Source organism: Tenrec ecaudatus, chromosome 10 (genome assembly GCF_050624435.1).
Source record: "Tenrec ecaudatus isolate mTenEca1 chromosome 10, mTenEca1.hap1, whole genome shotgun sequence".
NCBI classification, from domain to species: domain Eukaryota; kingdom Metazoa; phylum Chordata; class Mammalia; order Afrosoricida; family Tenrecidae; genus Tenrec; species Tenrec ecaudatus.
Window position 1 is genome coordinate 33,402,489 of NC_134539.1, and position 15,420 is coordinate 33,417,908.

The 15,420-nt window shown below is 43.9% G+C and overlaps 1 protein-coding gene across 1 annotated transcript; it reads right to left on the minus strand.

Moving 5' to 3' along the window:
* Positions 1-218: 218 nt before the first annotated feature.
* On the minus strand, positions 219-1,175 carry LOC142457879 (olfactory receptor 13C7-like). The gene has a single exon (XM_075558975.1). It carries the CDS (start codon positions 1,173-1,175, stop codon positions 219-221), a length of 957 nt encoding a protein of 318 aa, XP_075415090.1.
* Positions 1,176-15,420: the final 14,245 nt, after the last annotated feature.

The following is a 15,420-nucleotide window of genomic DNA, read 5'->3' on the forward strand; positions in this document are numbered from 1 at the left end:
ATAAAAGATGTACTTTGTTGCCCAACTCACAATACATTTTGAAATTGTTTAACTACCATAAGAAGGGAGTGAATGTGCCCCAATCAATTACTCAGGAAACTCCATCTGGGTGCTCACTCTGCTTGGGCAGGTTGGTGGTGGACCTCTGGGTCTGTCAAATAGTCACTGCTCTTTTCCTTTGTGCGCTGACCCACCAGGTACATCCATTTCTCCCACCATCACTCAACAAAGCATTTATGACTTACGAGGTTCTTCACAGCCACTTTGACATCTTTGTTTCTGAGGCTGTAGATGATGGGGTTGAGCATGGGAGTCAGCACCCCGTAGAAGAGGGAGATGAGCTTGTCTGAAACATCCTGCTTGTCTGCTCCCAGGGGGTCCTTTGATTTGGGCTTTGCATACATGAAAAGAATAGTGCCGTAGAAGATGACCACCACTGTGAGATGAGCAGAGCAGGTGGAGAAGGCCTTTCGCCTCCCTTCAGCTGAGGGGATCCTCAGGATGGTGGTGAGGATGAACATGTAGGAGACAAAGATGAACAGCACCGGAGCCCCCAGGAAGATCACATTGGCTACCCCCATGCTGATCACATTCACGGCGATGTCAGCACAGGCCAACTTGAGAACGGCCAGGATCTCACAGGTGAAGTGGTTGATGACGTTGTCCCCACAGAAGGGCAGTTGGACTGCAAGAGAAATCTGTACCAAGGAGTTGGTCCCTCCAGCCAACCAGGAGCCGGCAGCCATGGGCACATAGGCAGCCTTGCTCATGATCACAGGGTACCTAAGGGGGTTGCAGATGGCCACATAACGATCAAATGCCATCATGCCCAGGAGCACGCACTCTGTGGCTCCCATGGCAAAGGAGAGAAACATCTGCACCGCACAGCCTGTGAAAGAAATGGTTTTTCTAGGAGTCAGAAAGCCATCAAGGACCAGAGGGATAGAAGAAGTCGTGTAGCAGATGTCCAGGAAGGAGAGGTTCCCCAGGAAGAAGTACATGGGTGTGTGCAGGTGCGAGTCAAACACAGTCACCAGGATGAGGACCCCATTTCCCAGCAGGATCACCAGGTACATCAGCAGGATGAGCACAAAGAACGTTTTCTCAAGCGTTGGCTGATCTGACAGCCCCAGCAAGACAAACTCTGCCACAGCAGACTGGTTGGCCACTTCCATTTTAAATTCTCTCCTTCATTCTCAGGAAAACTAAAGACAGCAAACACATATTTATGAGGGTTAGTAGGTGGGATCACAATGAGATGCTTCTAGAACTTAAATTAAATGTACTGTCTTATAATAACAACACCCCAATATGCTTACATGTTGCTGTGACGTTGGAAGCGATGCCACCGGTATTAGTGTCATCCATAGTGAACAAGTGTCAGAGGAGCTTCCAGACTAAGACAGACTAGTTGAGCCCCTCAGCAAACATTGGGACAATTGAGAGGATGCTGCAGGACCAGCCAGTGTTTCATTATTTTTTTTTAAATCATTTTATTAGGAATTCATAAACTCTTATCACAATCCATACATACATACATTGTATCAAGCACATTTGTACATTTGTTGCCATCATCATTCTCAAAACATTTTCTTCCTATTTGAGCCCTTAATACCAGCTCCTCATTTTCCCCCTCCCTCATGAACCCTTGATAATTTATAAATTATTATTTTGTCATGTCTTACACCATCCAACATCTCCTTTCACCCACTTTTCTTTTGTGCATCCCCCAGGGAGGAGGTTGCATGTAGATCCTTATAATCAGTTCCCCCTTTCTACCCAAACCTTTCTCCACCCTTCCAATATCCCCACTCTCACCACTGGTCCTGAAGGGATTATCTGTCCTGGATTCCCTGTGTGTCCAGTTTCTATCTGTACCAATGTACATCCGCTGGTCTAGCCATATTTGTAAGGTAGAATTGGAATCATGATAGTGAGCAAAGGAAGCATTTAAGAACTAAAGGAAAGTTATATGTTTCTTTATTGCTACCCTGCACCCTTACTAGCTTGTCTCCTCCTATGACTCTTCTGTAAGGGGTGTCCAGTTCCCTACAGATGGGCTTTGGGTCTCCATTCTGCACTCACACTCATTTACAATGATATGATTTTTTGTTCTGATAATGCCTGATATCTCATCCCTTCGACACCTCGTGGTCACACAGGTTGGTGTGCTTCTTCCATGTGGGCTTTGTTGCTTCTGAGCTAGATGGCCGCTTGTTTACCTTCAAGTCTTTATGATCCCAGATGAGTGTGACTTTGAGTTGGAACCAACTCAACTGCACCTAATAACAACAAAGCAATGCAAGTATCTGAGGAATACATTACGCTGTCTACTGAAGTTATCTTAAAGATCTGCATGTGTACTCCCTCAATGCAAGAACACTTTGTTCTATTAAACTGGCATTCCATGGTGCTCACCTTCACTGAGCACCATGACACAATTGCTGAAGACAAAGCGGGTGCATAAACAAATGTGGTGAAGAAAGCTGATGGTGCCCGGCTATCAAAAGATATAGCATCTGGGGTCTTAAAGGCTTGAAGGTAAAAAAGTGCCCATCTAGCTCAGAAGCAACAAAGCCCACATGGAAGAAGCACACCAGCCTGTGTGATCACGAGGTGTCGAAGAGATCAGGTATCAGGTCTCAAAGAACTAAAAATCATATAATTGTGAATGAGGGGGTGTGTGGAGTGGGGACCCAAAGCCCAACTTTAGGCAACTGGACATCCCCTTACAGAAGGGTTGCAGGGAGGAGACGAGCCAGTCAGGATGCAGTATAGCGCCGATGAAACATACAACTTTCCTCTAGCTCTTTAATGTTTCCTCCTCCCCCTCCCACCCCACACACACACTATCATGATCCCAATTCTACCTTATAAATCTGGCTAGACCAGAGGTTGTACACTGGTACACATAAGAGCTGGAAACACAGGGAATCCAGGACAGATAAACCCCTCAGGACCAATATTGAGAGTAGCGATACCAGAGGGGAAGGGGAAGGTGGGAGAGAAAGAGGGAAGCGATCACAATGATCTACGTATAACCCCTCCCTGAGGGGCAGACAACAGAAAAGTGGGTGAAGGAAGACATCAGACAGTGTAAGACATGAAAAACTAATAATAATTTATAAATTATCAAGGGTTCATGGGGGAGGGAGTGGGGGGGAAGGGGGAAAAATGAGCTGATACCAACGGCTCAAGTAGAAAGAAAATGTTTTCAAAATGATGATGGTAACAAATGTACAAATGTGCTCGAGACAATGGATGGATGGGTGGATTGTGATATGAGTTGTATGAGCCCCAATAAAATGATTTTTTTAAGTCTGCATGTGTATCAGATCAAATGTAGAAGGAGCAGATCCTGGAAACCAGTCACACCGTGTATTTGAATGAATTCTAGCTAGATCGATAATATACTTAAAGGGAGGAATGGGTTGGATGGGGCCATAATAGAGGAATTCTGACAGTGTGATGCATGATTTCAAGAATGATCAGGCAAGTGTGATACCCTGGTCTGTCCTGCAGTGCCTCTGCCTTGTCCTTAGGGGGCTCAGACTGTCACACTCAATGACATTCGCCATGGTATCACCTGCGCACTCGCCTGGCTGTCATTCTGTGTTTCATGATAATTTGCCTCTGCGTGGAGTTCCTCAAGGACAGAAAGTGATGAATGGAGGCCAGAAGAAGTAGAGCCTGCCTGATATTCCTATTGGTTACTGGATACCTGGTTTATACTGCACTGCTCCTTAATTGGGTTGGGGTGAGGTAAGCTGCTGGCCTATGGGCCACTGAGACTCCAATGGGAGTGTTTTCCCATCCCCCGTCCTTGACCATAACTTTTGTCCGACAGTTTCCTCAGTCTGCTCCAGAGACCTGAGGAAGCAGAACCAGCCGCCCAGGACAAGCGTCCCCCTGCCTCTCAGGATAAGCATCCAGACCACTGTGGGCAGGCTCTGTGCCTTTGCAGCTGTTTTGTAACTCACTGTCCCCAAAAGAGCACCCTCTGTATCTGAAGTGACTAAAAAAGTCACCCTGGTGCTGCAGGGATGGTTTTTTGGTTTTTCCAAAGAGAAGCAGGCAGCTCTGCTAACCTTGCAGAAGTATTAGTCAGGGGGGCACTGAGCTTAACATGTCCGGTGTGGTTTGTAGATTCAGTACATTAGAGAAAAATCTCAGCCTGATGTCTCACGTGAAAATCAGAGAAGCTGGGCCCTGAGGTGCCCAGGCGGTGAGGACAAGGCCGGGACTGCAGCTGGTTCCTCGTCTTCTTCTAAGAGCCACTTCTCTCGGCACTCCAATTACGCTCTTGCTCCAGTATTTGTGCCAGAACTGGTCGAGTGAAGGGGAAAATGAAAACTGGAGAGGCATTCTCACTGTTCCCAGGACACTCATGAAACAGAGAGCTACCACAACTCTCTCCAAGGTGTCTGCTCTGTGGCATGACTGTGGGAGGCTGTGACCAGTGTTTCTGAGTTTCACCTGTGACTGTTCCATTCATGATAGTGGGGGAGCCTGGCTGGGAGGAATGAGGCACAGTTTGAAGCTCTCTTCGTGCCATTACCAGAGCAGCACAGCTCTGAGGATCAAGACAATTTGGAGAAAAGATACTTTTGAGATGTTCCTACTGTCGACTAGAAAGACCTGGCTGGGCCGGATTATTGTAAAGGAACTTCACCTTGTAAACTGTTTTATCCAACATGATGCATGTGCTCCAGTTGTGGTCTCATTTCTGCTTCTGTAGCCCCACCTAAAACAGCGATATGCTGGCCTGCTGTCAATCATGAATTGGTGACAGTTTCTATTGTATCCCACACGTCATTGAAATAGCTGCATTTCTGTAAATACTTAAACACCATTATGGTCTCATGCTAATGGCCTCCCTCAGACAGACGATATCTCTTTGTCTTTGTCCTGGTTATGGCTTAATACATGTTCTCTTCACATTATTCTTTTCAAAAATGACATCTCTTGCCTCCCCGCCATCGTTGTTGGAATACCACCTACGAAACACAATTTTCCCAGATCTGCTTTGAGCACCATGAGTTGTATGTGGCTCACACCTCCCACTCCTTCGCCACACTGTCTTGGTTGTTAGGAAGTTTTCCCCTAAATTGGGAAGAAATGTCCTTTTCTGAATGTCACTCCTTCTCTCTGCACTGGTCTAGGTGCCCGGAAGAGGTCTGTCTCCTAGCTTACCTCTATGAAAGCTCTTCAGAAACCAGTGTGGCTCAGTCCTCGCTGAAACCCCTTCCCTTCTCCCCACTTACCTGGCTGAGGTGTGGCCATGGAAAGGACCCAGGCACTGTCCAGGGAGGAGTTGAGAGCATGACGGGAATGGAAATTCACCAGGATAAGTTGATGGCCAGAGGATGCTGGAAAGCCTCTGTGTTTGGGAGGTGGGTCTATCAATTGCCCATCTGACCCATCCCTGATCTAATCCTATCTGTCGAAGCTATGATTGCAAGCAGGAGGGAAATTCCACTTAGCTATTTGGAAATAAGCAGTCTCCATAAATCTCACAGATAGATAGATAGATAGATAGATAGATAGATAGATAGATAGATAGATAGATCCAATCAGCATTGGCCATAGCTAAAGAGCCACTAGCCCCTCATTTCTCAGGGCTTCTACTCACTCACTTTTGTGTCCGGTGAGGTAACAAGAGGCAATGAGGAAGGGCAGCTTGGGATGCTGCTGCCCACCTGTCCTGCCACTCATGTCCAGCCTGCATGACCGGCAGGCACCCTCGACTCTGTCCTTTCTCTGCTCTGTAGAAGTTTTAGCAAAGATCCGTGGAGCAATTTAATTTTCTGCTTGTTTGGGGGCCTGTTTTAATCCCAGAAGTAATTTAAAGTTTGATGAGAGACGGGTCTCACAGGAGTTTAGGACCTGTGTCCTATAAACCCAATTAGACAAGTCGCAAAGAGCATTCTGTAAATCCCAACTGTCAGGACCAGGAAAAGTTCTTCAGAAAGGCCCCGTTCTGTCTCTACTGACTTTGCAGAAGAAGAAGCGCTAACTAGGCTCGTGCTGCACTTTCGCCACCCTGTTATTTCTGTCTAAGGGTCTCTGCCCTTTGTCTTGGCAAAATTTAGTGTCGCAATGAGAGGTCGAAGTTTTCCTTGACAGCCAAATACACCAATCGCCACACACTCCAGAGTAAGTGGCCCCCACTACAGTCCCTGGACACCAGTTCAAAGACTACAATTCAGTGGGTTTCAGTAGATTCACAAGGTTAGACAAGCATCACGACTCTGGAATTCCAGGATATTTTCAACACTCTAAAAAGAAGTCCTGTACCTAACAGCCACTGTTCCATTTCTTCCACTCTTTCCAGGCACTAGCAAACCTGAATATACTTTCTGTCTATGGCCTTACCTATTCTGGGAATTTTATAGAAATGAAACTATATAATATATGGTCTTCTTTTACTTAGCATAGTGTTTTCAAGGCGCATCCACATTCTAGCATATTAGTTAGGCTTTCTTTCTTTTTTAAAATTATTTTATTGGGGGCTCAACTCTTAACACAATCCATCCATACATCCATTATGTCCAGCACATTTGTACATTTGTTGCCATCATCATTCTCAAAACATTTGCTTTCTACTTGAGCCAATGGTATCCTCTCATTTTCCCCTCTCTCCCTGCCCCACCTCCATGAAACCTTGATAATTTCTAAATTATCATCATTTTGTCATGTCTTACACTCTCTGACGTCTCCCTTCACCCATTTTTCTGTTGTCTGTCCCCCAGGGAGGGGGTTATATGTAAATCCTTGTAATCAGTTCCCCCTTTCGACTTCACCCTCCCGGTATCACCACTCTCACCACTGGTCCTGAAGGGATCATCTGCTCTGAATTCCCCGTATTCAGCTTTCTTCACCACATTTGCTTATGCACACACTTTGTCTTCAACGATCATCTGGAAGGTGAGCATCATGAAATGCCAGTTTAATAAAACAAAGTATTCTTACATTGAGGCAGTACTTGAGTAGAGGCCCAATGTCTATCTGTTGCCTTAATACTAAACTTATAAATATATGCACATAGATCTATTTCCCCATCCTTATATATAAATATATTTGCATATGTACATGCCTGTATCTAGACCTCTAGATCACTTGTTGTTCCCTTGTCCCTGGGTTTTTTAACACCACTTCCTTTCCCCCACCTCCTCCTCTCCCATGTACCCCCCGGAACTGTAAGTCCCATTGTTTTCTCCTCCAGATTAATTATCCAGCCTATCTTAACTAGATACACCTGCAGAGATAATAATATGCACAAAACAAGAAGGAGCAAAACGAAGCAACAAAAGAAAACAAAACAACAAAAATCCAATGACAAAAAAAAGGAGGGAAGCCTGTAAATAGTTCAAGGTCTGTTTGTTGACCTTTAGGAGTGTTTTCTGGTAGAGTCTGATGGGGTGCCATGCCCTGACCCCAAAGTCTATTTTTGGTTTTCCCTCAGGACTTCCTTGCTCTGCTCCCCTTGCTGTTTTGTTGCACACCCTTAGTGTTTTGCATCGATGTGGGGTCAGATCAGGCATAATCCCCACACTGTGTCTCCAGTGTTGTCTCCCGTAGGGCTATGGGTCAGTGAGGGATGTCGTGTCTCATAGTGGGGCCAGCCATATGGCCCTCTATGTGCATTGGCTGCTCTGAGCAGGGATATCCTCCTCAGGGCTTGGTGGGCCAGGATGTGCTCCACTCTCTCTTCCTCCCCCTTCATTTGCTCCTGTGTGCTCTAATCAGACATGTACCTCTCCATGAGCTGTAGATTCAGTGCTGTCCTCTGAAATAAATTATTCTGGGGGCAGGGGCAGGTGTCCATGTAGTTGGGATTGGAGCCAGTCTCTCAGACTTCTATACTGGTTCCCTGCTTCGTGCTGGTATGTTGCATTCACATCTTGGAAAACTGGGTTGAAGTCTGGTCCCCCTTTCCCTGTGGAGATCTAAACAACACCCTCCCCTTGAGTGGGTTAGTGCCCTGTACCCCTGCTACCCATTTTCATCCTCCTTTTTATTTGGCTACCATATATATCCCTGCATTTGGTCTGGCCACTGCCAAACTACCTGGTCCTCACCCCAAAAATGTTTGTATACACTAGCATTTTCCCTATGTCCCTTTTGCATTTTTTAAGCTTACCTCAGCGGACTAATGTTGTACTTATCCTTTTATGCTTGGCTTACTTCTCTTAGCATAATTTCCTCCAGTTCTTCCCATGTGGCAATGTGCTTCATGCGTTCATCACTGCTTTTTAGTGATGCATAGTACTCCATTGTATGTATGTATCACAGCTTTTTCATCCTTTCATCTGTTGATTGAAACGGGCTGCTTCCAACTTCTTGCAATTGTGAACTTTGCCGCGATGAACATTGGAGCACAGATGTCTGGCCGTGTTTTGTTTCTTGCCTCTTCTGGGTATATGCCCAGTAGGATGATTGCTGGGTCTTATGATAGCTCAATTTCCATCTGTTTTAGATATTGTCAAATTTATTTCCATAGTGGCTGTACATACCTACAGGTCCACCAGCAGCAAATGAGAGTTCCTACTCACCACAGCCCCTCCAACACTTGTTGCTTTCTGATTTTTTGAATTGGCCTATTTTTGAGGGTGTTAGGTGGTATCTCGTTGTTCCAATTTACATTTCTCTTATGGCTAATGATCAAGAACATTTTCTCATGTTTATTGGCCATTCGGATTTCTGCCCTTGTGAAACTTCTGCTCAGGTCCTTTGCCCACCTCCTCAGTGGGCAATTAGTTGTTGTTGTTGCTGTTGTTGTTGTTGTTGTTTTCTTTTGGGAAGCTAGCAGAGTATTGCAGATTTTAGTAATAAGGCCTTTGTCTGGTGTGTCCTTGCTAAAGATGTTTTCCCAGTTGGTGGGCTCTCTTATTACTCGCTTGGTGAATTCTTTCAATGTGCACAGGTGTTTTATCTTCAGTATATCCCACTTGTCAATTTGTGACTCATCTCTATTTGTGTCCTTCCCTATTTCTGACAGCCTATGTGTTCTCTGCACCAAAGTTCTCATGTTGGTCCCAATTCCCTCATTGATGGCCCTAATAGTTTGGTTTTACTTCAAGGACTGTGATCCACCTTGAGCTCATTCTTGTGCATGGAGTGAGAAAAGGGTCTTCATTTTTTCTGTGGGTAGATATCCATTTTTTCCAGCACCACTTGTTGAAGAGGACAACTGCTTCCCATTTGATATTTTTGGGGCCCTTATCAAAGATCAGTTGTCTGTATGCTGATGATTTTATTTCTGGGTTTTCAGTTCTTTTCCATTGGTGTGAATATCTGTCATTGTACCAATACCATGTGGTTTTGACAAATGTGGCTGTATAGTATGTGCTAAAGTCAGGTAAAGCAAGCCCTCCCACTGTGTCCTTCTTCTTGAGGAGTTCTATGTGGCAGTCTCTTATTTATGTTTGGTGAGTGCTGTTCTTCTGCCTGTACTGGGTCAGCAACAATCTTTTGTAGGACTGGATTTCTTCTAACATATTCTTTGAGATTTTCCTTGTCTGGAAAGACTCTTATTTCATCTATCTTGATGAGTATTTGGTGAATAATCATCTTGGGTAGAGTACTCTTGGGTTTGTGTTATTTTCCTTCAATTTTTGGAATATGTTACTCCACTCTCTCCTCTTCACAGTTTCTGCTGATCAGCCTGAACATATTCTTTTTTGGGAACCTTTATGTGTGATTGCTTGTTTTTCCCTAGGTGCTCTCATGATTTTCTCCTTTTCCTGAAAGTTGGATAGTTTAACTATTATGTGCCTTGGTAACTTCTTCGTGAGATTCAGTATAGCTGATGTTCTTTCAGCCTCCTGAATGGTTCCCTGATTTTCATTCATTAAGCTGGGGAAGTTTTCCTCTAGAATTCTCTCATTATTGTTGCAGATGACTTCTTTGTTGTGTCTTCCCCCAGTAATCCAACTATCTGATGTTGTTACTCTTCATAGCATCAGACATAGCTCTTAGGTTTTCTTCAGCTTCTCTTATGACCTTATTAGATTTTTGTTCACATTTGTTAAAGTCTGCTTGGCTGTCTTAGATCACTGGTGTGGTTCTCTGCCTCCTCCAGTTGATTGGCAAAGTCTGTGAGTCTCCTACTGATTTTTGTTACCTCATCCCTAAGCTCTTATATTTCCACTTACTTGCTTTCTACTGCTGAATAATATTCATTGTATGGATTTACGACATTTTGTTTATGTAATCGTCAGTTGAATAATTGGGCTCTTTCCACTTTGGGGCTATTTTGAACAGTACTGTTATGAACATCAGTGGATAAGTTTTTGTGTACTGAGGAGTGAAATTGCTAGGTATTGTGATAATTCTATTTTTATCTTTTGGAGGACCTGCCAAGCTGTTTTGCACCAGTTTATATTCCTACCAGCAACATATGTGGGTTCAAATTTCTCCACATCTTCACCCACACTTGCTATTGCAGCTTTTTGATCATAGCATTTCCAAGTGGTATCTCATTGTGATTTTGATTTGCATTTCTTTAATAACTAATGATGTTGAGCACTTACGTGCTTATTGGACATTTGTATATATTTTATTTAAATGTATTGTGGTAAAATTCATGTAGATAAAATTAACCATTTTCTCTCTCTTTTTTTTTAAATTAACCATTTTCAAGTTAACAATTGGGTGGCATTTAGTACAGTCACGGTATGGTGCATGCTCCACTTCTATCTAGTTTCAAATTCTTTCCATCACTTCAAAATGAATCTGTTCTCTGTATTTCATAAAACATGTGACCTTTTGTGCCTAGCTTATTTAATGGAGGTGCCTTGGTAGCATAGTGCTTACATGTAGGCTGGTATCTGCAAGGTCAGCCCTTTGAAAACACCAGCTGCTTCTCAGGAGAAAGACAGGGCTTTCTGCTCCCATAAAAAGTTGTAGTCTCAGAAACCCACACGGGAAGTTCTACCTTGTCCTTAGGGTCGCTGTGAGTCAGCCATAACTTGATGGCCATGAGTTTGCTTTCACTTAGTGTAATGTTGTCAATGCTCATCCATGTGATCGTACCTATAAAGATTTAATTTCTCATGGGAACCTATTGCAATGCGCAACAAAAAACACATCCTCAGCCCCAGGGTGACAAACAACATAAACATTGGTGGAGGGAGATAACAGACAGTGTAAGATGTAAATAATAATAATTTATCAAAGATTCAAAATACAAATGAAAATACTGTGAGGAACTATTTTCAATCATATATCTGATAAATGACTTGTATCCAGAATATGTAGCAAACTCTTACAAATGAGGGCGTATCCCCCCCCCCAAAAAAAGGAATTTTTTTCAATGCTATGTATTTATTTTTACAAAACAACCTTATAACCTTCAAAATATTCTCCATTACACTTAATGCATTTGTCATATCTGTTATTCTATTCTTTTTTTAACAATTTATTGGGGCTGATACAATTCTTTTCACAGTTCATACATATACATACATCAATTGTATAAAGCACATCTGTACAGTCTTTGCCCTAATCATTTTTTTCTCTTTTCTTCTTTTACATTTTATTAGGGACTCATACAACTCTTACCACAATCCATACATATACATACATCAATTGTATAAAGCACATTCATACATTCCCTGCCCCAATCATTCTCAAAGCATTTGCTCTCCACTTAAGCCCCTTGCATCAGGTCCTCTTTCCCCCCCCCCTCCCCATTCCCCCCTCCCTCATATGCCCTTGGTAATTTATACATCGTTATTTTGTCATATCTTGCCCTATCCGGAGTCTCCCTTCCCCCCTTCTCTGCTGTCCCTCTCCCAGGGAAGAGGTCACATGTGGATCCTTGTAATCAGTTCCCCCTTTCCAACCCACTCACCCTCCACTCTCCCAGCGTCGTCCCTCACACCCTTGGTCCTGAAGGTATCATCCACCCTGGATTCCCTGTACCTCCAACCCTCATATGTACCAGTGTACAGCCTCTGTCCTATCCAGCCCTGCAAGGTAGAATTCGGATCATGGTAGTTGGGGGGAGGAAGCATCCAGGATCTGGGGGAAAGCTGTGTTCTTCATCGATACTACCTCACACCCTAATTAACCCATCTCCTCTCCTAAACCCCTCTATGAGGGGATCTCCATTGGCCGACACTTGGGCCTTGGGTCTCCACTCTGCACTTCCCCCTTCATTTAATATGATATATATATATACATATATACACATACATATATACATATACACATATATACACATACATACACACACTTATATCTTTTTTTTTTGCATGATGCCTTATACCTGGTCCCTTGGGCACCTCGTGATCGCACTGGCCGGTGTGCTTCTTCCATGTGGGCTTATTTGCTTCTGAGCTAGATGGCCGCTTGTTCACCTTCAAGCCTTTAAGACCCCAGACACTATCTCTTTTGCTATCCAGGCACCATCAGCTTTCTTCACCACATTTACTTGTTCACCCACTTTGGCTCCAGCCGTTGTGTTGGGAGAGTGAGCATCATAGAGTTCCAATTTAATAAAAGAAGGTATTCATGCATTGAGGGAGTGTTTGAGTAGAGGCCCAAGGTCCTTCCGCCACCTTAATACTTGACCTATAAATATAGACACATAGATCTATTTCCCCATCCTCCTATATATATTTGCATGTACATGTCTTTGTCTAGACCTCCATGAATGCCCTTTGACTCCTAGCTCTTTCCTCCATCTCCCTTGACCTTCCTCCTGCCCTACTACCATGCTTCATCACCACCTGGGCTAGAGTATACCTCCTCTCTAAGCAACCTTACCCTTGATCATTTCCCACCAGGCCTGCCACTCCCCCTTCTCTACCATTTGGGGTCCCATGTTTTTCCCTTGTCCCTGGGTTTGTTAACACCACTTCCTTACCCCCCCTACCCCCCCACCCCAAGTCCCCCCGGAACTGTCGGTCCCGTTGTTTTTCATCCAGATAGTTCATCCAGCCTGTCCTATTCAGACAGACCTGTGGAGTCACTAACATGCACGAAAACTAGACAGAGGAAAACAAAGCAACAGTATACAACCAGACAACAAAACAACCAAAACAAACCACTGAAAAAGAACAGAACAAAACAGTTCACAAGAGAAAAGCTTGTAGTTAGTTCAGGGATCGTTTGCTGGCCCTTAGGAGTGTTTTCCAGTCCAGTCTGTTGGGGCACCACGCCCTGGCCCCAAAGTCCACTTTCAGCATTCCCTGGGGACCTTGCCACTACATTCCCTTGCTGTTCCGCTGCACTCCCCCAGTGATTTGCCTCGGTGTGGTGGGATCAGGTCAGGTGCAATTCCCACACTGTGTCTCCAGTACTGTCCCCTGTATCACCCTTAGTCACTGAGAGGCATCATGTTATTCTATTCTTATAAACATTTTTCAAATCCATCTGTTTGGAAGGCAACAGCACCTCCCTCGTTTTCTCTTTACCTCTTCCACATCATAAAATCACTGTCTTTCATGTCCCTCTTCATTCAAGGAAATAAAAAAGAAGTCATACAGAGCAAGGTCAGGTGCATGAGGCAAGAAAGCCATGCTGTTTTTTTGCCAAAAACTGACTCACTGAGATGACTATGTGAGCAGGTTCATTGTTGAGGTGACAAAACCAGTCCCCTGTCTGCCACAAATCAGCCCCTTTTTTGCACACTGTTACACTATCTTTTCAGAAACTCTAAATAGAAAGTTTGATTAATATGAACTGGTGTAATGAACTCCAATTGCACTATAAGTCGACATGTCCATCTGTTAGGGAAGTTGACATACATCCAGAATGAAGTTTGCAATCAATCAACATTTCACCTGTTTGGAAATGAGCAACCCATTCATCTCATATACTTCAGTTTTCCCATAGCGCTGTCCTTGTAAAGCTGTGTTCAACATCACAACAGTTTCTGCGGCATTTTTCCCAGGCAGTAAACAAAATTTCACAGCCGCAAGCTGTTCTCTTAAAATGGCCATCACAAAAAGCGAGGTTCAAGCAAACCTGCTTTTGTAAAAAAAAGTTCACTGTAACCAGATAGAACCTTTCCAGGTAATGCCACTGGGCACTGGGTACACTAACTCAGAGCAGGTTGCTCGATAGTCACCTTGGGGTGGGTGTGGGGGGATAGAAATTCATACTACAAAAGCTCCGCCTAGAGTAACTTTTTTCAGGTATTTTGAGGGGACACCCCCTTGTATAATTTTATGGTATATTTGACATTGTTTTGTTCTACTAAGTCAATCAAGCTATTCGGCTTTCAAGTAGTCCACTTAGTTTACATTCTATAAGTTCTTAACAATAGCAATAAAAACAGGAATTCTTGGTACGTGGATGCCCTTCATCTACAGATGCATGAGTATAAGAATCTATCGATTACCATGGTTTACAGAATATTCCCTTTTACATGCATACAAGGAAAGAATTATGAATTCTGATTTGGGGGGTTCTTTGGGAGGAAGGTACTTATTTGTTTGCTTTTGTTTTTACAGTCCATGGCCATCAGCTTTCCCAGGCCTCACACCCCGTGAACTCCATGGGCCTGATGCCCTGATGCTCCGCTGCTAGTGGGCAACATGGCCTCGCTTCTCCTCAATTGACAAGTAGAAACAGTCAAGATCAGTATCCACTTGAAGGGGAAAAAAAAGAAATTTAATTTGGCTCCACACCCCATTTCCATTTCTGTGCTGAGAGCAACTGCAGTCGTCCATTTCAGGGTGGGTTTTCATTGGTGGGAGGTTTGCAGGGCGTTACTGGGGAGGACGTTACTAGGGAGGGTCCTTAGGATCAACGCCTTTCTAAATGGCAGTGAAGCGGGACAGAGCAAAGCGAGAGCTTGAATTATCGTAGGGACCTCTGGAGCTGAATGACCCTTTCGTGATAGCCCCATTTCAGACAAAAAGGACCAGGCCTTTCTACTGACCTTGTCTAATTATTAGCTGCATGTCGCCCCTCAGAAGGGGATGTAAACTTGAGTGAGGTAGTTCTCTTCAGCCAAAGGAAAGGCCACCAACATTTCTAGCAGCTGGGTTAAACAGTATTTCAGTCCTGTAGAGTGAGGCTTGGGGATCGGGACAACACACCATGGCATCTCCTATGCACCAATATTTCTCAAAGTTTTGCACACAAATGTATCACCTGGGGATCTTAAGATGCAGATTCTATTGTGCTTGACACAATAGGTGGACAGATGGATTGTGATAAGAGCTGTATGAGCCCTAAATAAAATGATTTATTTAAATATAGATTCTAATTCAGTGTATTTTGAATGGGACCCAAGATTCTGATTGTCTAATAAGCTCCCCAGTGATGGTCCCCAGTGACCATCCTTTAAGTAGCATGGCTCTAAATTCAGCTTGTCTCTCATCTAACATGACTTCATTGAAATGCTCAAGTGAAAGTCTCGAGAATGGGATACACACACACACACACACACATCTCCAAGCA

Coding starts and splice junctions, on each gene's coding strand:
- LOC142457879 (XM_075558975.1), bottom strand. CDS start 1,175: ATGGAAGTGGCCAACCAGTCTGCTGTGGCAGAGTTTGTCTTGCTGGGG.